A 24364-nucleotide genomic window follows, 5' to 3' on the forward strand; every position below is an offset into this window, starting at 1 on the left:
CGCGTTTGCGCGCGCCACCGTAAACGCGCACGCGCGGCCGTGACGTCACCGCCGGCGAGCCTTCCCCAACGAAGTAAATAATTGTTTTTGTATTTATACAGAGAGACGGATAGGTGCAGGAGACGCGTCGTCCGTTTGCCTTTCTTTTTATCATTTAAATGCTAAATAATTTTGTGTAAAAAAAAAACAATATACAGGACGTGACGTCATTAGTTCAGTGTGTCCCCCCCACCCCAATGGCGGCCCCGTCCCTGAGAGCAGGCGGCCATCTTGTTAAGTTTACGCGAATTCCTCTGCCGTGGACTTACATTTTTGTAATTATTAAAAGATAATAATTGTTCAAAAGAATTATTATTAAAAGATAACAATTAAAAAATAATAACGCCGTACTCAGATTGTAAATGTTGGGGGTTTTCTCTCCGACACATTGCTGCTGAAATAAGGGACCGTCCATAAATGACGTCACGCTATTTTGGCCGCTTTTTGACCTCCCCCTCCCCCCCTTCGTCACACGGCGTCACAAAGAGTCAGACCCCCCCTCAAATATGACGTCACAAAGCTCTGTCCCCCCCCCCCAACCCATATTTCAAATTTTAAAATAAAACATGCTTCAAATCACTTTAAACTAAAACTGTTGTCATTGTAATGCGTATTTAATCGCATAAAATTGCATAAATATCCCGCATATTCCATCGCATTTTTTAAGAAAACGTGCCGCATAATCAACGATTTTTGCCCGCAACAATCACCAAAAAACTCCGCGTTTTTCTGGAGGGACTGTTTAATGTGGCGCTGCACTCTGATGTCGGAGGAGAAAACATTTATTAAAAAGGAGGCGTTGGAAAGCTGAAATTTTGCATAAAATTCATATTAAAATATTCAACGTCTAACTAAAACTGCAGTTGTTCAGAATATTATATTGAAACTCTCTTATAATTATAAAAATTTTAACAGTAATTATAACGAAAAAAATACTTGAAACTTTGTAGTAGAACGAAGCAAAATGGAGAGTACAATTATAACAATCACATATTCATTCCACAAAATGAAAAGCCCTGGTAGAATCATTAGAATCAAAATGTTTAATAACAATCATTAAAAAACATTCTAAATGTATGCTTCTCCATTCTCCCATGGAGAACCAAAATGCTCCTTCATGAAATAAATAAAAGGTGACCTTAGTAAATTTAAATAATCAAATAGTTAATGACAATTAATGAAAATTAGTGTTGTTATAACAATCGTTATTTAATTTATATTTATTTGAAGTTGCGCATTTGTATGTGACGTCACATTTCTCAAACCCCCCCTCCCCCCTCGTCACACATCGTCACAAATGTCTAACCCCCCTCCCACCCCCTAGGTGCGTGACGTCATTTATGGACGGCCCCTAATAACGAATTGGCCACGTTCTGTTTACGTGACAACCCTTACTAATTGGCTGTGTCGGGTGGTGGCGGGTTTAACGACACATTTCTATTATTCACGCGATCTAACCCAAAAAAAACCCTATTATGGATGATATTGGTCACCAAAGCCTACGTGGTCGTCTTCTATTTGCTTCATTTGCTGCACTTTTTAAAACGTGTTTGGCTTTTGCCATTTTTGTGTGCTTTTCTGTACTTGTAGTACGACTTAAAAGTCTCCGCTGTCATCTTTAGCGAATGGCGATGCGCGTTCTAGAAGCTCAGTAGCAATGTCCGGTTCCTGCCGCTACAGCCATGACGAGAGGGCTTGACCAGGGAGAGAGTTCGTGTCGTGCCCGCTGTTCCTCCTCCATTGAAAGAGCGCAGACCACAATCGGGTGTCTCAATGCCCTGGCATTGTGGCATTGTCTTTGTGCTGTTCGCCTTTTGGCGTCCCCTGGTCTCACACTGAGACGAGGCTCTAAAGAAAGCTGCCTCTGGTGTGTGCCAATCCGTTTGAAAGACAATGCATCATCATATCCTACCAGAGCGTGTTGTTTTGTTTGCATGTTCACCACAAGTACGTGTGTGTGTCTTCTTGGTTCTTTCGGTAAAGTCACGTAGAATGGAAATAATAAAATAATAAAAATAAAACATTAAATAATTCTCACGACGTTTCGGCCACAACGCAAGCAGCCGTCCTCAGGTGGAGAAATTATTTTATTATGTTTAATTTTTATTATTTTATTATTTCCATTCTACGTGACTTTACCGAAAGAACCAAGAAGATGAATCCCTGCAGTCACGAAATCTTTAAATCGAAATTTTACGTGTGTGTGGTTAATGCAGACAGGATTCCTTGCAAAAGGTTTCTGTTTGGTGTTTTAACATCTTAACACAACTGTTTTATTGCTAGAAAGGTGAAACACCTATTCTTATATTACGCAGTGGGTGTTCACTGTGTGATTCATAGTTTGGTCTGCGTACCCACAATCACACTGCGGTGGCTTGTCTCTGATTTCCCATGTTCTGGGATGTGGTGCAGCATGAGCCCGCTGTTGATGTTCTGATGAAGCGGTTGAATCTCCACGGGAGACTTCGAAGGGCAGAGGGGATGTCAAAGCCAGGAGGAGATGATGATTGAGATGTGTATTCTGGACGCCTGCATTGCTCCACTCTGTTCGCACAGCAGCAGCAGCGTTCCTCTGGGTCTGGGTGAGATTCTATGATACAGAAAAGCCTCGCCGAGTCAAGCAGAATAGGAAGTTGTTAAGAAATGTATTCCCCGAGTAAAGCCCGTGGAGCTAAGACGCTCATTTTCAATCGCGACTCGGCCAGCAGACGACATCAGCGCAAACCAATAAACTACCCGATTTGCTAAATTTAACTATTTTTTCATTTTAACACGTAAGGCCCACTGAGCTATGTAGCTCTTGTTCAGAATCGACCTGGCTATCACAGATGACAGGTCAACAAAGTGGATTGTCAGAATTGCGTGGAAATTAATAGCGGCCGAATACTCTAAACGCGTGGTGATGTTGATTCTAAATGTGGGAGAGAGAAACCGGAGGAACCGGAGACAAATCCACGCGACTACGGGGAGAGAGACACCGCAGACTCCAAATATACAGCAGCAGCAGGCGTCAGGATTTGGATTGAACCCACGACCTCCTGCATACCAGGCGAGGTAGTTAACATCTCCTAGCCACCGTGATGATGATGGGAGAGAGAGAGATACACACAAACTCGAAATATACAGCAACAGGCGTCAGGATTGGATCGAACCCACGACCTCCTGCACACCAGGCGAGGTAGTCAACATTTTCTAGCCACCGCCCATCCCAACAACTCCTAGCTATCCAGGCTCAACCCCATACTCGGCTACAAAATCGGGCTCGTTCCAACGAAAATAATGTACACAAACATCCTGACAGTATACACGTAGCTGCACATACACAGCGCATATACAGCACATACACAGCACATACACAGCGCATACACAGCACGTACACAGCGCGTACACAGCGCATACACAGCGCATAAACAGCGCATACACAGCGCATACACAGCGCATAAACAGCGCATACACAGCACATACACAGCGCATACACAGCGCATAAACAGCGCATACACAGCGCATACACAGCGCATAAACAGCGCATACACAGCGCATAAACAGCGCATACACAGCGCATAAACAGCGCATAAACAGCGCATACACAGCACATACACAGCGCATACACAACGCATAAACAGCGCATACACAGCGCATACACAGCGCATAAACAGCGCATACACAGCGCATACACAGCACATACACAGCGCATAAACAGCGCATAAACAGCGCATACACAGCACATACACAGCGCATACACAGCGCATAAACAGCGCATACACAGCGCATAAACAGCGCATACACAGCGCATACACAGCGCATAAACAGCGCATACACAGCGCATACACAGCGCATAAACAGCGCATACACAGCGCATACACAGCACATACACAGCGCATACACAGCGCATAAACAGCGCATACACAGCGCATAAACAGCACATACACAGCGCATTTACCGGTCCCACGCCTCAGAGTCACCGTCATTTCTGTGCTTGTGAAAAAAAAAGTGTGCGCGCTATAATTAAAAAATGTGTTAAATGTACAACAATGAATGCAAACATTGTTTTAACACAGTACCGGTTTCATAATCATCATCTTTTATTTAAAGCGAGCGAACAAAATAGCACCCCCCAAATGTGCCACTTTCCCCATCGATTAAAGCCCAGCCGAACGAAATACAACAATCAGCGCAACATGAATCACCACCACCACCACCTTGGACGAGAATGGGTCCATGAGAGCAAACACGCGGTGCTGGGACACTAAGCCCGGGGGTGGGGGGCAGTGGGTGGCTGGGGGGCTGTAGTGGGGGGCTGTCGTGGCTGGTGGCTGGGGGGCTGTAGTGGGGGGCTGTCGTGGCTGGTGGCTGGGGGGCTGTAGTGGGGGGCTGTCGTGGCTGTTTGTGTCGAGTTTGTTGTCCCACCTCCCCGCACCTCCGATGAGCACGGGTGGCTACGTGCGGTGCGACACAAGTTCCACGTGACACGACACAAGTTCCACGTGCACACGAGTGACGCGACGTACGAGACGAAGAATCCACTCGGATCTCTCAGGAAAAAAACGGGCCCCACGGAAGAGGAAGCCGCGGATCGAACCTCCGAGAGTTCCTCGTCCCGGTGATCCCCGGCACGGGCAGGAGCGCCGCTCCTTCTCACCAGAGCTGCAACTTCAGCCACATGAAGTGCAGCACCAGATTTACTGCGGTGGTGTTTGTGCAGCTTTCGGTGACCAGACTGGATTCAAAACTGGATGAGGGCGCTACGGTGGCGAGGAGATGTTGACTACCTCGCCTGGTGTGCAGGAGGTCGTGGCTTCGATCCCGACCCTGACGCCTGCTGCTGCTGAATATTTAGAGTTTTGCGTGTCTCTCTCCCCGCAGCTGCGTTGATTTTTCTCCGGATCCACCGGTTTCTCCCTCCACATTTCGAAACATGCGTTTAGAGTATTTGGCTGCTATAAATGAACCTCATGGCGGGACCCCGGGATCCCGAATAAACGGAAGTGAAAATCGCAATTTATTGATTTATTTTTGACGACTCCGTCCCACACCGCTCACATAAACGCCGCCACCCACCAGGAATCAATCCTCTCGTTCTTCACCAAGCACCCGCCGTTGCCAAAATTGCCGTAGTCGTAAACAAAACTTTTAAACTTTGATTAGCGCATCGTGTAGAGCTCGTCCAGAGGAACAGATCCCCGCACCGTTCGCCTTCAACAGACGTAAAATAACGTCGCAACGAAGTTTATGCGAGAGCCCGGGGCTTATGGGTCCACGGGGTCCCGCCATGAGGTTCAAATGTCCACGTGGTGATAAGCCGCTTCGTTGAGCTACCATCTGTGGTAGCAAAAGTCTCTTCCGAGAGAGAGCGACATCGCTCAGGGGGCCGTACCTGGCAGAGGTCGCAAACGGGTTTTGATTCCTTACCCGTACCCGTACCCGGCCGCACCAGGGTCGCAAACGGGTACCCGGCCGGGTATGGGTAGCCGAGTATCGGGTAGGGTACGGGTATCGGGTACCCGGTTGCGACCTCTGGTACCTGGTCAAATAAGAAAGGCTCGCGGTTGCGTGTAACGGCTACGCGACGCCACTCCGTGTGCCATTCCACCCCTAACAGGTGCTCGCTAACAACAGTTGCCGCTTCACGGTTTGCTACGTACGGTGCGAAAGAAAGTTCAACATTCGTACGTGCGCTCGGTACGGGCAGAGCGGCAGAATCATTGCGTGAACAGTAACCTTACGGTAAGCATCAAGAAGCGGAAGGGACTTTAACGTTACATGAACAAAGATGTGTTACATTTTGTACGATACAAAAGCCTCGTCTCATCCGAGGCAAAACCTGCCTCATCCCATACGGAACCCGCATCCCCCTTCTGATTTGTCAAATGCAATTTCCCATCCGGCACATCCAGTGCAGAACTGCAGGCTTTTCACATACTTGCCACACGCTACAGAGAGGACGGAACTTCCGTCACATCCAGCACTCAACCCGTTGCCTGGGCTGGCACAAAACAGCCGTCTCGTCCCGCATGCATCCCTCGTCTCGCCCGGTATAGAGATCGCATCTCATGCAATATGGAAACCCTCGTACCAATCAATACAAACCTCTAGATATACAGTATACGAATTACAATTATCTAATTACAGAATCCTTACTCCCGTTCCATACAGAACCATGAAGGTGCTTTGGCTTGGACAATGATGCTCACGTGTAAATATTAACTATACAAAGCCCGATTCAAAAGAGGCCTTTGATATATGACAGTTGTGATTATGTGCATTTTTTTGAAAAACAAATTGATTCATTCGAGATTGCAACATGGGTCAGTGTTGAGGCTGTGGGTCAGTGTTGAGGCTGTGGGTCAGTGTTGAGACTGTGTGTCAGTGTTGAGGTTGTAGGTCAGTGTTGAGTCTGTGTGTCAGTGTTGAGTCTGTGTGTCAGTGTTGAGACTGTGTGTCAGTGTTGAGTCTGTGTGTCAGTGTTGAGTCTGTGTGTCAGTGTTGAGTCTGTGTGTCAGTGTTGAGTCTGTGTGTCAGTGTTGAGTCTGTGTGTCAGTGTTGAGTCTGTGTGTCAGTGTTGAGTCTGTGTGTCAGTGTTGAGTCTGTGTGTCAGTGTTGAGTCTGTGTGTCAGTGTTGAGGCTGTGGGTTCACGTTGAGGCTGACGCACTAATAGAAGAGAGTGCGTCTGAAAGCCGCCCCACCATAGTGCGAAACAAAGAAACATCGCGAGGGGCTCCGACTCGCAGGTCACAGCTCGTGACTCGCGGCCGCGGTTCACAGTTCACAACCACAGACATCCGGCATCCCCTCGTCTCGCGCGTTGACTCCTCCAGTGCACTCCGCTCGGGACTCGTCCTCCCGAAGCCGTCGGCTAAAACGCGGAGCCTGGGTCTGAGAGAGGGGACCGCGGGGACGGTGGCGGTGCATCAAGGGCAGTGAAACAACAGTTACATTGGCCGCAGTACGTAAGAATCCCGATCAATGTTTATTGAACTAATGGTATATATATGTTTCTTTTCAGGACCCTTCGTTCGTTCGTTTCTCAACCCAACCTACCTCGCCTGGCATACAGGAGGTCGTGGGCTCGATTCCGACCCTGACGCCTGCTGCTGTATATTTGGAGTTTGCGTGTCTCTATCTCATCATCATTACGGTGGCTAGGAGATGTTAACTACCTCGCCTGGCATACAGGAGGTCGTGGGCTCGATTCCGACCCTGACGCCTGCTGCCGTATATTTGGAGTTTGCGTGTCTCTCTCTCTCATCATCATCACGGTGGCTAGATGTTGACTACCTCGCCTGGTATACAGGAGGTCGTGGGTTCGATCCCGATCCCGACCGTGACGCTTGCTGCTGTACATTTGGAGTCTGCGTGTCTCTCTCCCCGTGGGCGCGTGGATTTCTCCTGCGGGTTTCCCCTCCACATTTAGAATCAACATCAACGTCACCACGTGTTTGAGAGTATTTGGCTGCTGCTATAGATGTCCACGTGATGGTGATAAGCCCACTTCGTCGAGCTATCATCTGTGATAGGCCAGGTCGCTTCTGAAAAAGAGCTACACAGCCCTTACCTGGTAAAATGAACATAAATTTTGATTTAAAGCTTTCGTGACGACAGGGATTCATATTCTTGTTCTTTCGGTAAAGTCACGTAGAAGGGAAATAATAAAATAAAAAATATATAAAACAATAAAATTCTCACGACGTTTCGACTGCAACACAAGCAATCATCATCAGGTGTGAAATCCACAGCAAGAAAATTTGAAAAAAGTAAATATTTTTATTTTATTATTTCCCTTTTACGTGACTTTACCGAAAGAACCAAGAAAAATAAACATAGTTTTGGTTTTAAAATAGATAGGGACTTAAAGGACACACTGTATATTATGCATGTGTGCATATAAGTCCACGCCTTACCTTCAAACGGAGCGGACGTTTCCATGTCCTTGACATCTGCAGCGAGATAAAAACAAAAACATTCACGTGGGGCATGAACAGTAGGGAAATTGTTATTTGCTGGAATAAATTAGTGGAGTGAATGATTTATGGTGTACGAATTGACCTCGAGAGACGAATTCATTACTTTTACATGAGAAAATAAATGCTTGATGAGTTCATAGTACACATTTGCAATATGTAATAATAACGCATCGTTATTGTTATTAGCCTTCGACCCCTCAAAAGCCTAAACGGGGCCCTGGACGTGGTGTCCACGTGACATTCGTGCACGGCATTGTGGGGCCTCGTGCCTTTCTGCACACCTTTGCACGTTATTGCCACGGGCGGCGGTGGTGATGATCATGAACGATGACGATGGCGTTGACGATAAGCAGCGATTATTATTATTATGATTATCATGAACACCATTGGCCAGTTCAACAATAATTACAACGGTGATGGTTGAGGTGCGCGATTCTTAGTCTCCCTCTGGGGAATTTGGGGCAAAGTTCAGAAGAATCCGAAGTTTGTTTCCCACCGAGTAAAGCCCCCCTGAGAAGCTCTTTGTCAGGGGCGACTGGGCGGGGAGACAACATCAAAAGTGTCGCAGGGTTTAAGAGTTCACCGGTTAGAGTTGCCCAGTTTATACAAAGGCTCTTAAAACCCGCGAAGGTCAAGATAGATCATTTAAGTATTTTCCCGCCCCCATCACAACCAAACGCAAAGAGTGCAGGGCAAGCGCGCCATGGCACTGCCCGGTGGCAGTTCGTGATGATAATGTCGACTCGTGACGCTGCACCGCCACCACCACCACCACCGCCACCACCACCACCGCCGCCACCACCGCCACTGCCACCACCGCCACCACCGCCACCACCGCCACCACCGCCGCCACCCCCATGCGGTGGTGTAGACCTCTGTGTGAGTCTCTGGGTCACTATGTGAGTCTATAGACCTCTGTGTAAATCCATGGGTCTCTGTGTGAGTCTATGGCCCTCTATGTCAGTCTATGGGTCTTAGTATAAAACCATAGATCTGTCTTCTACGATTGATGTTGAGGTAGAGCAACATTGAGGTGGTTGATAATCGCGGAGTTGCGAATCATCGCTGCTGTGACGATGCCTCCTTCCTCTCAGTGAATGGGGCGTCGAGTGGTTGCGAGTGTCCCCGTGGTTCTGTTCTGGGTGGTGACCACGGCCGCACAGCTCAGGGGTGGAGAGACGAGAAAGGCGATTCGTAAATTTGGCATCGGGAGCGAGGAACGAGAGGAATCGTCAAGAGATTAGAAAAAAACAAAACAAACATTTATTTAAAAAATCTCGCATCACCTCCTGGTGAAACGGAAGTTTCTGCGGCATCTGCAGAAACAAAACACAAAAGCCCATTTACTCAGGACACAAACATTAACTATGATCGTCAGCGGCCACGATCTATCCACTGCTGGATGAAGGCCCCTCTCTCGCTCCCCCCCCCCCAACCCGCAAGTCACCGCCACCGTCCATTCCGAAACGGCTCCCGGCGCGACGCTCCGTTCTCCGGCACCTGCACGGGAGGCGATTTCACCGCTCCATCTCCACGGCGGACGTGACCCCGCGCGACTTCTTCTTCGCCTGCCACCTGGCCAATAGCCTCGGCCACCAGCGAGCTGCGGTCAAAACGCGCCACTCACAAACGGAGTCCAAAAGACGACGTTCCGACCGCCGGTCGCGTCACCGACGCTGCCCGTTTCGGCCTCGGCGGTCGTCAGTGGAAACGAGCCTCCCCTCGAGGGCAAGCCAGCGGCACGGACCAGCCCGATATGTAACGATCTCAGCCCATCTCGATCGTTCAAATATCGTTTTTGTTCTTAACTCAGAATAACGCCACGCGAACTTCAGCTTAACGCCCCCCGCAGCGTCAACCCGAGTGCGGCCCAAGAGGCTTGAACGGCAAATCGCTGCACCGACCGGCAAGCGCGCCACCGGCTGGGCCCCGCGTCGCCGCCCCAATGCAATCGTGGGAACAGGGAATTTCGCCAGCGGCTCAGGATGTCCGCCGGGAGTGTGGGGGTGCGGTGGGGGGAGGGTCCCGCTCGACGTTGACTCGGCTCAGAGTAACAGCTGAAGGCGGCATCGTGAACCTTGCACGTTGGGGACGCTCCAGCGAGCCGGGCAGCGAGTTACCTGCGCTTGACGAGGAGGGCGCCATCTCCGTCATCTCTGCAGGCAAACATGCGCACAGTGCCGGGAATCAGAGTCGCTGTTGAGTCGGCACCGAATTCTCTAAGAGGCATCCGAAGGCCCCCGCCCCTCGCTTTTACTCTGTACGGTCTGTTCTCCGAGAACGCGGCAGTAGTAGTTGCGCTCCTGAAGAACAACCCCTTGTGGAAAAATCGCGTTACTATCATGATATATATATAAAACGCGCGAGGTGCGTACGCAGGCCGAACAAAGACCGAGGCGCGTGTTGGGCAGCATCCACCACATCCCGAGGCCTCGTGCGATGACGCTCCGCCGAGGCGGCCGCACGACCGCTTATTCCTGCGACGTAGTAACGTTCACTCGATCGCCTTCTATCCGATTCGCGTCGTGAGAACACCACGCGGCGGTATAGGAGAACAGACCGTTTATACTTTTTTGTATCCCAGCACGCAAACACACAAACATCGCAGAGGCTAGAAATCCCGAACGTGTAATGAACCCGGCACAATGAACCCCTCAATTCAAGGCGACGCGTCTCTCACCTTCATCGGCGACCGGCGCTGCTGCTTCCGTCGTCACCCCGATGTCTGCAGGAGTAGACAAAGACAAAAGGTCCCCTCATAGCCTCTAACAGACTGTTGGGGCAAGTGCTGTTCGTGAGCAGTGCCTACGAAGGCCGGCACGGCACACGCCGGGGTGGTGTGGCCAGAACCGCGCCCGGCCCCTTTTGTCTCCCCTCGTGGCGATGTTTACTACACCTGGTACTCGTTTAACACCGAGTCGACCTAGGGGAAGCTCGGGACCGGTTCGAATATTCGTCACTGTTATTGGTCGCGAGCAGTAATGTAAGTCAGGTCACCAGGCTCGTAGCGCAGTGCAGCGCTCACCACGGCACTGCCACTCCTCCACCACACTCCCGCTCCTACACGGCAACAACCGCCATTCGCCACCAAGTGGCGTTGACGTCACCACGGCGCCTGTGCCAGGCCAGGTGCACTTTGAGGCCACGTGAAGCGTCGAAGGCTCTCTGCTGGCAGGAGGTCACGGGACAGACCCAGCAGGTGCCATGGGTTGACTGACTGAGATGGCCACTGGTAGATGCACCACCTGTGGTCCCCCCTTACTGTGCCAAACACAAAGACAAAAATCCCCGTATAGCCTGCAAAAACCCGTTGGGGCAAGTGCTGTCAGCAGCACCGATGTCGGCCGGCACAGCACACGAGGAGGTGGATGACCAACTCCACGCCCGCCCGCCGTTGTCACCCCAGTGGCGATGTTTACACACCGCACCAGGTATTCATTTGAGGCGGAGTCAACCTAGGGGAAGCCCAGGACCGGTTCAGATAATCGTCACCGGTGACGAACTCGGGTCGCCGGGTTCGTAGCGCAGCACGCCAACCGCTACACTACCACGGGTGGTGCAGTTACACCGCCTGCACACGCGAAAGCTAAGAATCCATTTTAATTTCCAGGTCGTTAGGCGCTTGCTAATTTACCCAGCGGTTCGGGCTCCTCCTTGCTGGGCGCCCACACTGGGTGCTGATTACGAAGCCTTGCGAAAGCACTCTCCTGCTCCTTCAGACACCGATCCTGCAACAAAGACAAAGATCCCCCGTTTAGCCTTAAGAGACTGTCGGGGCAAGTGCTGTTAGCGAGTAGCTGCACCTATGAAGACCGGCGCGGCACACGAGGGGGTGGGTGGCCAGCACCAATCCCGGCCGCCTTTGTCTCCCCAGTGGCGATGCTTTTCATACACCGCACCAGGTGCTCATTTGAGGCCGAGTTGACCTAGGGCAGGCCCAGGACCGGTTCAGATAATCGCCACTGGTGTTGGTGGCCGTGAGCGGGAATTGAACTCGGGTCGCCGGGTTCGTAGCGCGGCACGCTGACCCCCACGCGACCGCTCCCCACACTGATCGCGCAACACACCGACACACACACCGACACACACACCGACACACACACCAACACACACACCAACACACACACACCGACTCACACACACTGACACACACACTGACACACACCGACACACACACACACACCGACATACACACACACACACCGACACACACACACACCGACAAACACACACACCGACACACACACACACCGACACACACACACACCGACACACACACACCGATACACACACTGACACACACACTCCGACACACACACACACCGACACACACACCGACACACACACACCGACACACACACACCGACATACACAACGTGGCGTACAACCCACTATGTAAATAAACAGGCAGACCATTCGCCGCTACCCCCCAACAGTTCGTACCGGGCTATACGGCGATGGTGGGGGGGGGGGAATCTGTATTTGTGGACCTCCCCTAGGTCGACTCAGCCTCAAATGAGACCTGGTGGGCGCACACACACACACCTGGTGAGCCTGCAGCAGGGGAGCCGCCACGGGCTCGTAGCAGTACTGGCACGGCAGCTGCTCGCCCGGAGGCTGCGCTGCTGCTGCTGCTGCTGGCGGCGAGGGACCTGAGGTTGGCACCCCGTTCGAGTATCGAACTCGGGCGTGAGCGACGTCCGGGTTGCATCCACTCTGCGAGAGGGCGGGTCGGGGAGGGAGGGAGGGAGGCTCAAGGCAACGTGAATGCTCACCGTTCGGGGTGTAGCCTGATGAGTGCATCTGTAGGTCAACTCAAAACTATAAAAAAAACTGTGAATTATAAAATTATTATTGTCATGTTACGAGGTAAGGCCCCACTGAGCTGTGTAGCTCTTTCTCAGAACCGGCCTGGCTATCAGCAATGATAACTCAACGAAGTGGCTCTCATCACGTGTAAATGTATAGCAGCAGCCAAACACTCTGAACGCGTGGTGATGTTGATTCTAAACGTGGAGGGGAAAAAAAAGCCACTCGACCACGGGGAGAACATCCAAATATACAGCAGCAGACGTCAGGGTCGGGATTGAAACCCACGACTTCCTGTACACCAGGCGAGGTAGTTAACACCTCGCCAAATCAAGCCTCAAATGAGCACCTGGTGCGGTGTGTAGTAAACATCGCCACTGGGGGAGACAAAGGCGGCCGGGCGTGGCATTGGCCACCCACCCCCTCGTGTGCCACAGTGCTGGCCTTCACAGGTGCTGCTCGCTAACAGCCCCAACAGCCTGTGAATGACGACACGAGAGGTGATCTTTGCGTTGGTGCATGCATGTCCTCGAGTTTCATCATGCGTCCCCCATGCATCCAACCCGAGCTCCCCCCTCACACCCCCCCCCCCCTCTCACCTGGTGCAGCACCAGCTCGTGCGCCGGCACCGGCTTGGAGCAGAACTCGCACGGCAGCAGCTCCTGGTCGTCCTCCAGGAGGAGCTGCGTGGCCTCTCCCCCCTCCTCCTCCTCCTCCGCGCCCCCCCCTCCCTGCGTGGAGGATGGCAGCCCCGGCATGGTGAACTGGGCCGCCGCCGCCGCCGCCGTCATCATCATCTCCCGCAGGCTGGAGGCCGACGCTCTGCCGCCCAACGGGCTCCCCTCCTCATCTTCGTCTGCGGGCGGCAGCGTCGCGCCGTTAGGGGCGCCGTGGTGGCTAGGAGATGTTGACTACCTCGCCTGGTGTGTAGGATGTCGTGGGTTCGATCCAAATCCTGACGCCTGTTGCTGTATATTTGGAGTTTGCGTGTCTCTCCCTCATCATCATCACGGTGGCTAGGAGATGTTGACTACCTTGCCTGGTATACAGGAGGCCGTGGGTTCGATCCTGACCCTGACGCCTGCTGCTTTATATTTGGAGTTAGCGTGTCTCTCTTCCCGTGGTCGCGTGTGACTTTCTACGAGTCCTCTGATTTTTCCTCCCACATTAATAATCAACATCACCACGCGTTTAGAGTATTTGGCTGCTGTACATTTCCACGTGACGATAAGCCACTCTGTTGAGCTGTCATTTGTGAACCCAGATCACCTCTGAAAAAGAACTACACAGCTCAACGGGGCCTCATCTGGCGAAATAAACATTTTATAGTTTTTTGTACTTTTATAACCGTCACTCACCATCGTCGCTGTCCAGGAGCTTCAGGAACTCTTCATATTCAGACATCACGTTGGGGTCATCGTGCAGAGCTCTCAGGGCGGCCAGGGAGGCGTTGGCCGCGTCCGTGATGGCACGGGCCGGGTCGCGGGCCGCCACCGGGTGCCCGGGGCACGTGAGCCGGTGCTCCTCCTCGTCCTGCTTCTGCACATAGACGAGGCAGGCGGCGCACCGCTCCGTGCGAGCGCCGCAGAAGTCCTCGTGCTCCCGCGTGGTGGCGCGCGGCTGCTCCAGCCCGCAGTAGCGGCACAACGCCGCCTGGCGCGGGCACTCCTGGACCTGGCGGGGCGGCGCGGGGGAGAGGATTGCCGGGCGGTGGGGCCGGCGGGGGAAGGGTTGACGGTTTTCCAGATTTCGCACGTGGTTTGCGTCGAAAGCATTTCATGGAGATGCCCCCAACGTGTTTTGAAACCAAGTCGTTCTGCCTCTTGGCAAGCTTCATTTTGGATTTGTGTGTGGGTCTCTGCTGTGTGAGTCTGTGGGTCTCTGTGTGGGTCTCTATGGGTCTCTGTGTGTGAGTCTGTGAGTCTTGCGTGAGTAGTCTACGTGTCTCTGTGTGAGTATATTCTTTGTTTCTTTCGGTATAGTCACGTAGATAAATTTGATCATAAAAATAAAGTGAATAAAAATATCACGACGATTTGATCACAACACAAGCGGTCGTCATCAGGCAAAGGAGTCAGCCTCTAAAGGGAAACTCTTTATCAAGGTTTGGAGATGGGCATCACCCAAGTGTATCAGCAGCAGCAGCATTAGCTGGGCAGCAATGGAACCGCGGGATAACGTTGCAAGCCGGATAATCGCGCGGTGCTGGATAATCGACCATCAACTCTAGTTGAGAAGAAGAGAAAATCCAGAGTAGTTTAGTGTTGACATGAGATGGGATTTACCGCGCGTAAATCGGCTCCGTGACGCCCGGGCGTAAAGGAGGGTGCCTCTATCGCTGTTACTATAATACAACTATTATAGAATCATAATTATTGTCGCTGCAGCCTCCTCCATGCCGCCCGGCAGACGGAGGCCTGGACACAGCGCGCAACTCACCACGTGATCTTCCAACTTGCACCTCTCCAGGGCCTTTCCACACTTACACGTCACCTGCGGCGCACGCACAAAGACAAAGATCCCCCGCGTAGCCTTCAAACAGACTGCCGGGGCAAGTGCAGCACACGAGGGGGTGGGTGGACAGCACCCTGCCCGCCCGTCTTTGTCTCCCCATTGTTGATGATTTGAACACACCGTACCAGGCACGCACACACGTGCGCATTCACACACAGAGCATTCAAAATTACGTCGTATCGGGAGCAGCTCGTGCTGCCCTGTGCTGTCTGATGTTGTCTCATGCTGCCCCGTGCTGCCCCATGCTGCCTCACCTCCGTGTGCTCGCTCTGCATGTGCTCCTCCATTTCTGCGCGAGGCACGCGCTCTTCACAGCGCGCGCACACCAGCAGGTTCCTGAAGCAGTGCGTCTCGTGCAGGGACAGGTTGCTCACGGCGATCAGATGCCGACTGCGGGGTGACACGGGGACAAACAAAAGACAAAGCTACCCCCCGTGTAGCCTCAACAGGCTGTTGGGGCAAGTACTGTTAGCGAGTCGCACCCATGAAGGCCGGCACGGCACACGACGGGGTGGGTTGCCAGCACCACGACCAGGCCGCCTTTGTCTCCCTCGTGGCGATGTTTACTACACACTGTCACCAGGTACTCAATGGAGGCTGAGTCGACCTAGGGGAGGCACAGGAACCCGTTTCAGATAATCGTCAGCGGTGTTGGTGGCCGTGGTGGGGGGGGGCGTGCGGGGTGAACGGGAACACGCGGACTCTGCGTACACCACCAACCTCTCTACGACTCTCCGTGCGTCTCGACGGATCTCGGTGAGCCTCGACGCGACGTCGCCACACGGCTGACTGAACGGGACCGTCCGCGTGACCAATCAATAAATGAGACCCCAACGTGGCGCGGGAGCGCAGCCTCTGCCTATAAAAACTAAACTCATAAAAATTCGTTCTTTTTTACTTTACCAGGAAAGGCCACACTGAATTTGTTACTTATATACTTTATTTTTTAGTGGCTTGCTTCGCGTCCCTAGACTTTGCGCTCCCAGCGGGTTTCTTTTGTGTTGTTGTTGTTGTTGTCACTCGCTCACCCCGTGCCCCAACTGGACATCTCTGAAAAAGAGCTTCATAACTCATCGGATTCCTCCTGAAAGTCGAAATAAATTATTCTGATTCTGATGACGCAAGCAGCAGCGCTATGTGGCCAGTAGCAGAGAGGAGTGTTACTAATTCTAAACTCAACTATTTTTTACTTGACCAGGTAAGGCCCCACCGAGCTGTGTAGCGTCTTTTTCAGAAGCGACCCGGCCCATCACAAACGGTGGCTCAAACGAAGTGGGCTTATCGTGCCAAAATCTATAGTGCCAGCTAAATACTCTGAAACGCGTGGTGAAGTTGATTGCAAATGTGTGGAGGGAAAAACCGGAGGACCCTGGGAAAAATCCACGTGACCACGGGAAGAGAGAGAGACACGCAAACTCCAAATATACAGCAGCAGGCGTCAGGGTCGGAATCGAACCAACGACCACCTGCACGCCAGGTGAGGTCGTGAACATCTTTGCGATAGCCTTGCGCAATACAATCTGGGGGTCCGAATAGTACTGAATAATTAATTATTATGACTGCTAATATTACGACTATTATTCCTAACCCTTTCCCATTCCGAAGACGTACTTGGACATCATTAAGTTTTTCCTCTCTGTTCCGTTCCGATGAAGTGCACACGTGAGCCATAACATGTTTTTATGTTGTTTGTTGTTGTAACGTTGTTACCCGTCCCTACTGGACATCTGTAAAAAAAATATCTTCATAGCTCATCCGATTCCTCCAGTATAAATACAAATTCTGATTCCAATAATTGGAACCACGGCTCCCACAAGGGGCTACGGGGAGGGTGCGCGGCGCTGTTTGGCGCCAGCTGTCATACAGCGCAGTCGTGCTGCTACAGTTCTCTGCGGTGAGCACAACGAATTAAAAAAACAACGGGCGCTGCGACGCATCTCTAAATAAAACGAACGCCGAATCGGCTCACGTGTCGCGAGATACGGCGGTGAGCGGGACACCCACCAACCCTGCGACCCGCAGACCTTCCCGGAACGGGAAAGCGGCTAAAGACGAGTTGACCGTCGGACTCCCGGCACGCGCCACCTCTCTCACCAGTTGCCGCACGGCTTGGTGGCGTCGGCGCCACCGGTCCCCGGGTCGGGCGCCGGCGACGGCCCCCCCTCGGGATCCCTCGCCGCCGAGTCTGTGGCAGCGGCGACTCCGTCCGCCGCTCCCGGCGACGTTTCCCGATCCCCCCGCGGCGTCGCTTTGCGGCCGTCCCGCGGAAACCTTCCGGCTGCTTCTTCCTCCGGAGCGCTCTCCGAGGCTTCCCGCCCCTCGTCCTCGGGACAAACCTGCGGGATGCGCCTTGGGACCCTCTCGGGAATACCGGGAATGGTTTCCGTGCCGCCCGTACTCCAGCCGTTGCGTGCGCTCGTCCCCGCGGAGTCTCCGCGAGTGATCTTGGGACCCTTTACGTACATCGCCCGCCCGGTGCCCTCGTCCGAGAGGTCCACCGAACAGTCCTCCACAGTTTTCTCCGGGCACACTTGCGGAGCCTCCATCTGAGCTTCCTCCTCGGCGCCCACAGAGAACTCCCCGTTCATGTCCATGACTCCCTCCTCCTCCTCTTCCTCCACCTCCTATAATAATAAAAATGTAGAATGTGCATTTCATCCCAGGATCACGATACGCAATGCATGAAAAGCAGGAAACAAAAACAGAGCCAGGGGCAACCGACCGAAGTAAAGAGGGAAGGCCACTTTAAAGCGATGGGGTTTCAAAGCGGACTTAAATCTATCTACCGACTCTGATTGCCCTGATTTCAAGTGGCGAGGCGTCCCATAGTTTGGTTGCCACGCTAACAAAAGCACCGATCGCCAAAACAGCGCAACCGAGACCTGGGAGTGCTGAGTAGTTGGAGATCACAAGATCTTAAGCACCTTGATGGAACATACACATTTATTAGTTCCTGCAAGCAATGTGGGGTGAGCCCATTTAAAGCCTCATAAGTTCATAGCAGTATCATAAAATCCACTCGGAATTTGACCGGTAGCCAATGAAGAGATGGAGGACCTGGTGTAATGTGCTGACGTAACGGTGCACGTGATGTGAGCACTCGAGCAGCTGCATTCTGAACGAGCTGGAGTCTGCACAGCACTTCGCTCGGCATCCCAGCCAGTGAGGCCTTGCATTGGTCGATTCGGGACAACACAACAGCATGGACCGGTCTCTCCAAGTCAGCAGGTGACGGGAAGCGATGCATTCTGGCAATATTTCTCAGGTGGTAAAATGACATTTGGAGCACCTTAGATATCTGTGCCTCAAAGGATAATGACCGTTCATACTGAACCCCGAGGTTACTGAGCTCCCGTGTGGGACTGACATCGTGACCATCAATCAACAAACGAGACGAACCAATTTTAGAAAGATGCAGAGGGGAGCCGATGAATATGGCTTCGGTCTTGTCAGCATTTAGTTGCAAAATGTTTTGGCGCAACCACGAATTCACTACTGTTAGTGATGCAGATAGCGCAAATGATGCTGTTGCAAAATCTGGTCCTAACCGGATGTAAAATTGAGTATCATGTGCACAGCAATTGTGATACTACCGACTCACGGATCCCTCTTATCTCCGGGTTGGATCGAAACACAAAAACACATCCTTCAGCCAGCTTCAAAGGAGGCTGCGGAGACACGTCGTGGGTTTTTGGCTGAGTCAACCTCGGGGAGGATCAGGACCGGTTCAAACATGCGCCACTGTTTTTGGTTGTGAGCGCAGCGTCTGCACACACATATTCACACAGTATTTCTAGAGTTACCGGAAATGATGGAATGATCATTTCAGAGATTTGATTTGTGTGACAGCAACTCCACCATTGGATACAGGGCCTCCCAGTGGCATTGTGATCATGGCCGTGGTTTGACCATACTTGACGCTTATCGGTGCAGCTTGGTGAAGTTGTGGGAGAGGCGTGGGGGAAGGGGCAGTGCCACCCAGGACCGGTTGATGACGACGACTCTGCCGCCACTGATGTTAGCCGTGGCCGGGAACTGAACTCGGCAAGCCAAGCAGGTGATGAGCCTGGATAAAACCTTTGATGGAATCAAAACACCACGAGTGCCCCAGGCGCAGCGCCACTACCCTACCAAGTGAAACGTGGCAGTTCCATCAGCAGAAACGGGAACTTTGGCAGAAAAGCGAAACTTGATGTCTTGCCAAAATTTCGACGTCAATATCCTCGTTCATATCGAAGCAATTATGTATTCGTTTGCGCTGGAGTCTGAGCCGAGACTCGGCGCTACGTTGTGGTCCATGTTGTACTCTACTTCTATGTTCCCATCGAAGGGGATGTGCATGTACAGCCCCTTTTGGAGGGGGGTGGGCAAGAGTGGTGGTGCAGTGGTTAGCGCACTGCACTCCTGACCCGTGACGAATATCTCAAACAGATCTGGTCCTCCCGTAGGTCAACTCAGCCTCAAATGAGAACCTGGTTCGGTGTGTAGTAAACATCGCTACTGGGGATACAAAGGCGGTCGGGCGTGGTGCTGGCCACCCACCCCCTCGTGTGCCGTTCCGGCCTTCATAGGTGCTGCTCGCTAACAGCACTTGCCCCTACAGTCTGTTACAGGCTACACGGGGGTCGTTGTCTTTGTTATGCAGGCGACAGTAGTACACGTTGTCTGCTGTGACCTCAACTCGCTCCCCTATTCCCCTCCGCCAGCTATAAAAGTGTCAAAGTGCATGTTGGAGCCAATGTGAGTCCACATTCACCTGCCGTTACCGTAACAACGGTGCCAACCTAGTCCATCTGCGCTCCAACACTTTGTCAATCTTATTCTTAGGTTTTTTCGGTAAAGTGACGTGGGTAAAATTTTTTTTTACTTTGTCAATCCACTGCTGGACGAAGGCATCCCCCCACACCGTGTCAGTGATTTAACCATACTTCACCACGCCGGTCGGTGCGGGCTGATGAAAGAGCATGTCCCGGAGTGGGGCGGTTCAGATTCTACTCGCCACTGATGTTTTGGTGGTGAGATGTTAACTACCTCGCCTGGTACACAGGAGTTGGTGGGTTCGATCCCGACCTCGATGCCTGGATATTTGGAGTGTGGTCGCGTGGACTTTTCTCCGGGTCCTCCGGTTCTCCCCTCCACATTTAGAATCAACATCACCACGCGTTTAGAGTATTGGGCTGATGTAAATTTCCACGCGATAAGCCACTTCGCTGATCTATCATTCGTGAAAGCCAGGTCCCTTCTCAAAATGAGCGGCATAGCTCAGTGGGCCTTACCTGGTAAAATAACAATAGCATAGTTTTAATCTTGATTTGAAGCTTTCGTGACTGCAGGAATCCATACTCTGTAGTTCTTTCGGTAAAATCGCGTAGGTAGAAAAGAAACAAAATAAATCACGACGTTTCGATCGCAACACAAGCCATCGTCTTCAGGTGAAAATCGCGCTAGCCGTGATGTCTGCTGCGAGCAGCACGTTGCAGACAACGTCGTAGAAGCATCGTTTTAGTTTAGTTTATAGCCGGGCCCGGGAATCGAACTCAGGTGGCTTGCAGGGCTTGACGGCCGCTCCACTCCCATGGCGTCTGTGCCAATGGCGTGTCTCTGGCATGCCTCTCTGACTCACATACACTGAGCTCGCCTCTACTATTTATAGCGTGCGTTACGTACTGGTAACACAAACCCATAGGGTCGCATTTAAGACGCACTAGGCCAGACAAGACCCACCCTGCCAGCTCTCCTTACACAAAGACAAAGGTTCCCCGTATAGCTCTCGTGGTTTTTTTGGGGTTAGATCGCGTAAATATAAATGTGTCGTTAAACCCGCCACCACCCGACACAGCCAATTCGTAAGGTTTGCCACGTAAACAGAACGTGCCAATTCGTTACTCGTACAGCACTACACCGGTGTGTTGGAGAGCTAATCCACAACATTTACAATCCGAGTTCGACGTTTTGCCAGTAATTACAACCGGCATCATCAGGCAACAGCCAGAAGCCTCTATTATACACAGAGGGGCCACAGAATGACCGGAGGTGACTGGCAGGCGGAGCTCCTGTGTTCCCCACTCAACACAAATCAAAATCGTTCACAGTTTAAACACACCCTGGACTAAAGGTTGAGCGTGACCCGGAGTCCGGCTAAGAGTTCCTCAAACGTCGGAACAGCGGCACCTTTACGAGTTCATTTCCCCGTGGTGGAAGATGACAGAAGCCTGCGTACGTGAATGGGTGAATGGGGGGGGGGGATTTCCAGGTGACCTGTGTGCACTTACACAGACAAAGGTCCCCCGTATAGCCTTCAGCAGACTTGTGGGGGCAAGGGCCGCTTGCCAGCAGCTGGCACAGCGTACGATGGTGTTGGCTGGTGGTGGTGTGGCCGGGGGGAGGGGGGGGACAACCCACGCCCGTCCACCTTTGTCTCCCCCAGTGCTGACGTTCACACGCCGCACCGGGATCTCTCTCTTGCGGGGGTGACAGCCAGCTGAGGTTCATTATCTTTTGCAAATCGCCGTCTGTCTCTTGTGATAATATCTTGGGGGGGGGGGGGGGGGGGTGGGGTTTGTTACGGTGAGGGGGTTTTGACCATACTTCACCACAACTTGCCCATTGGATTTTAGGCGTGGACTGGAATCAACCGACGCTGGAGTCGGGAACGTGAAGTGGGAGCGCGGTGCACTGACCACCACGCCGACTTATGCTGCCACTGTAATCTCTTAACACTCATACACCGAAGCTGTCAACCCCTTATCAGTGCCATACCTTTGGTACCTCATTTGCCAGTAAAAAATATAATTGTTTTTTTACCCTTTTATCTGGCAACACAACTGACACCTTTTTTACGATGAGTCATGTTTGCATAGACCACAATACCTGCAGTCATAATACAAACAAAAAAACATAACTCTGATAATGTATGCACTGTCCTTGAAGTTGATTGATCCACACCCGAAACAGCTTTCCTTAGAGCCTAGTCTCACATGGGTTGAACCAAAAGGCCGTGTGCCTTTTGGCGTCATCTGGTCCAACACCATGCACATTGATACATATACACCTTGACAAGCTCTGTGTGCATTGCGTACACATGATGGTCCAGATGTCTTGTGACCCCCAATTAATTTACCAATTTTTTTTGTTTATCCCTTTACACGACGTTCATTTCTGTTTTAAACAACACTTATTTCAAACAAAAATAATAAGTTTCATAGAATTAAATGGGGACCACAAGACATGTGGACCCACCCCTCCACAGTACGACTGTATTGTTGAGTACAGCTGTTGCACGTTTACGTGTCCCGCAGCAAACGCCACTCACGCCGCACGGTGTTGTTGTTGTTGTTCTGCAATGCCCCCCCCCCGCCCCGATCGACACAATGATCCACAAGCACAATTCATGTTCCGTGCAGAAGGACCATTGCCCGAAACGTCGACGAAAACACTGCTGCGTAGAGACGCACCCGCGAGCTCTGACAATGACATCGCATTGAGAACTTCACAGTGAGCCCCCCCCCCCCCCCCAATCACGACGTGGCAATTGCCCTCATCCAGCAGTGGAGTTAACAACAGGGCATTGCGAACAACCCAGAGGGCTGGTTAAACCTACGGTGGCAACGTCGTGCCCGACATATTCTTAGGTTTTTTCGGTAAAGTCACGTAGATAAAAAATGTAGATTTAAATTAATAAAAGTAAAATACATTTTTTATAAAAATCACGACGTTTCAGAGGCAACACAAGCTTCCGTATTCTTAGGTTTTTTCGGTAAAAAAAAACCTAAAAAAAAAACATAAGAATATGAATATTTGCAGTCACGAAAGCTTCAAATCTAGAACAAGCTTCCGTCTTCAGGTGGACCCGTCACAGCACGATAGCTGTTTGTTCCGACGACAAACGCAGTCGCCCTTCGCTGGGAAACATAAAACAACACGCGCTGTGGCACACGCACTGACGAATGCACACGGCAGCCACTCATCCAGCAGTGGATTTAGCAACAAGGAGTGGCACGCGCGCGTACGTTCAGAACAATTGCGACACCGATTTGATGTGAAAACAAAACAAATTTCTTGACAGAGAAAGCTCACTACTTGCTTCTTTCCTGTGTATCCTTTCTCCCCCATGAGCAACGGGGTTTGGCTACGTACGGTGCGAAAGAAGTTCAACACACACATCACAAAGACAAAGATCCCCCCCCCGCCCTATAGCCTCAACGAGCTGTTGGGGCAAGTGCCGTTTAGGGATGCACGGCACATCACGAGGCGCTGCTGATGTTTCACACGCAGACACCACCAGAGAATCCCATCGTTTAACGCCGAGTCACCCTAGGGGAGGCCCACGAATGAAAAGGTTTCAGATACCAATATGCGCCCATGCTTAGTCGAGGCCACGGTGTCAGAACGAGTGGCATCACCGCTACGCGCTAAGCACTGCACCACCGCTCTCACCAAAAACAGACAAAGATCCCCCGTGTAGCCTGTAACAAACTGTTGGGGCAAGTGCTGTTAGCGAGTAGCACCTATAAAGACCGGAACGACAGAGGAGGGGGTGGGTGGCCAGCACCACGCCCGGCCGCCTTTGTCTCCCCAGTGGCGATGTTTACACACCGCACCAGGTACTCATTTGAGGCTGAGTCGACCTAGAGGAGGAGACCTAGAACAGGTTCAGAATAATCGTCACCGGTGTTGGCCGTGAGCGGGAATCAAACACACACACACAACAACAACACACACAACAACACACACACAACCACACACGCACTCAAACATTAGGTAGCCTTACCTGCGCAGAGGAAGTTCCCCTTCTCCCAGATGCTTTTAGTCCCCGAATCCCTTGAAGTCACCCCCAGTTGTGACTCGTTGGGGTCCGTTCAAGTGCCGTTGCCTTTGCTCTTCTCGTCCAGCCGAGATGGCAGCAAATTGCTTTCAGTTCCGCAGTGGAAATTAAAAAAAACATATAATGAAATAAGCACTCACAACCAGGAACCTTGGCTCGCTTATATATATCTCGGCGGGGTCTAGGAAAGTACCGAAAATTCACAGTGCACATACA

General features: G+C 51.8%; 1 protein-coding gene across 4 annotated transcripts; it reads right to left on the reverse strand.

Moving 5' to 3' along the window:
- Positions 1–4100: 4100 nt before the first annotated feature.
- Positions 4101–24364, reverse strand: LOC133348991 (TRAF-type zinc finger domain-containing protein 1-like). Of its 4 annotated transcripts, XR_009755861.1 has the most exons (14): positions 24095–24364; positions 17419–17948; positions 15579–15714; positions 15250–15303; positions 14169–14484; positions 13410–13666; positions 12547–12717; positions 11636–11729; positions 10682–10726; positions 10122–10157; positions 9502–9604; positions 9288–9317; positions 7939–7974; positions 6884–6913 (listed from the first exon to the last, which is right to left on the reverse strand). XR_009755861.1 is itself a non-coding variant. In XM_061562180.1 (13 exons), exons 2-13 carry the CDS (start codon positions 17916–17918, stop codon positions 6894–6896), a joined length of 1695 nt encoding a protein of 564 aa, XP_061418164.1. In that variant the 5' UTR covers positions 17919–17948; positions 24095–24364; the 3' UTR covers positions 4101–6893. The 4 variants fall into 4 exon arrangements, 2 of the variants coding, with proteins under 2 accessions (XP_061418164.1, XP_061418165.1); XR_009755860.1 differs by lacking the exon at positions 9288–9317 and having other exon boundaries at positions 4101–6913; XM_061562180.1 differs by lacking the exon at positions 9502–9604 and having other exon boundaries at positions 4101–6913.

This window comes from Lethenteron reissneri, chromosome 28 (genome assembly GCF_015708825.2).
Source record: "Lethenteron reissneri isolate LAM-NWPU_2019-01 chromosome 28, ASM1570882v1, whole genome shotgun sequence".
In the NCBI taxonomy this organism is placed as follows: Eukaryota; Metazoa; Chordata; class Hyperoartia; order Petromyzontiformes; family Petromyzontidae; genus Lethenteron; species Lethenteron reissneri.

Bases quoted from the DNA above. Each gene is read 5' to 3' on its own strand.
- LOC133348991 (XM_061562180.1), bottom strand. From the start codon at position 17,918: ATGGACATGAACGGGGAGTTCTCTGTGGGCGCCGAGGAGGAAGCTCAG. The intron at 15,304-15,578 runs GTGAGGCAGCAT...CGTGCGCCGCAG, and splicing joins TGCAGAGCGAGCACACGGAG to GTGACGTGTAAGTGTGGAAA. The intron at 11,730-12,546 runs GTGTGTGTGTGT...TCTTTGTTGCAG, and splicing joins CCCTGCTGCAGGCTCACCAG to GATCGGTGTCTGAAGGAGCA.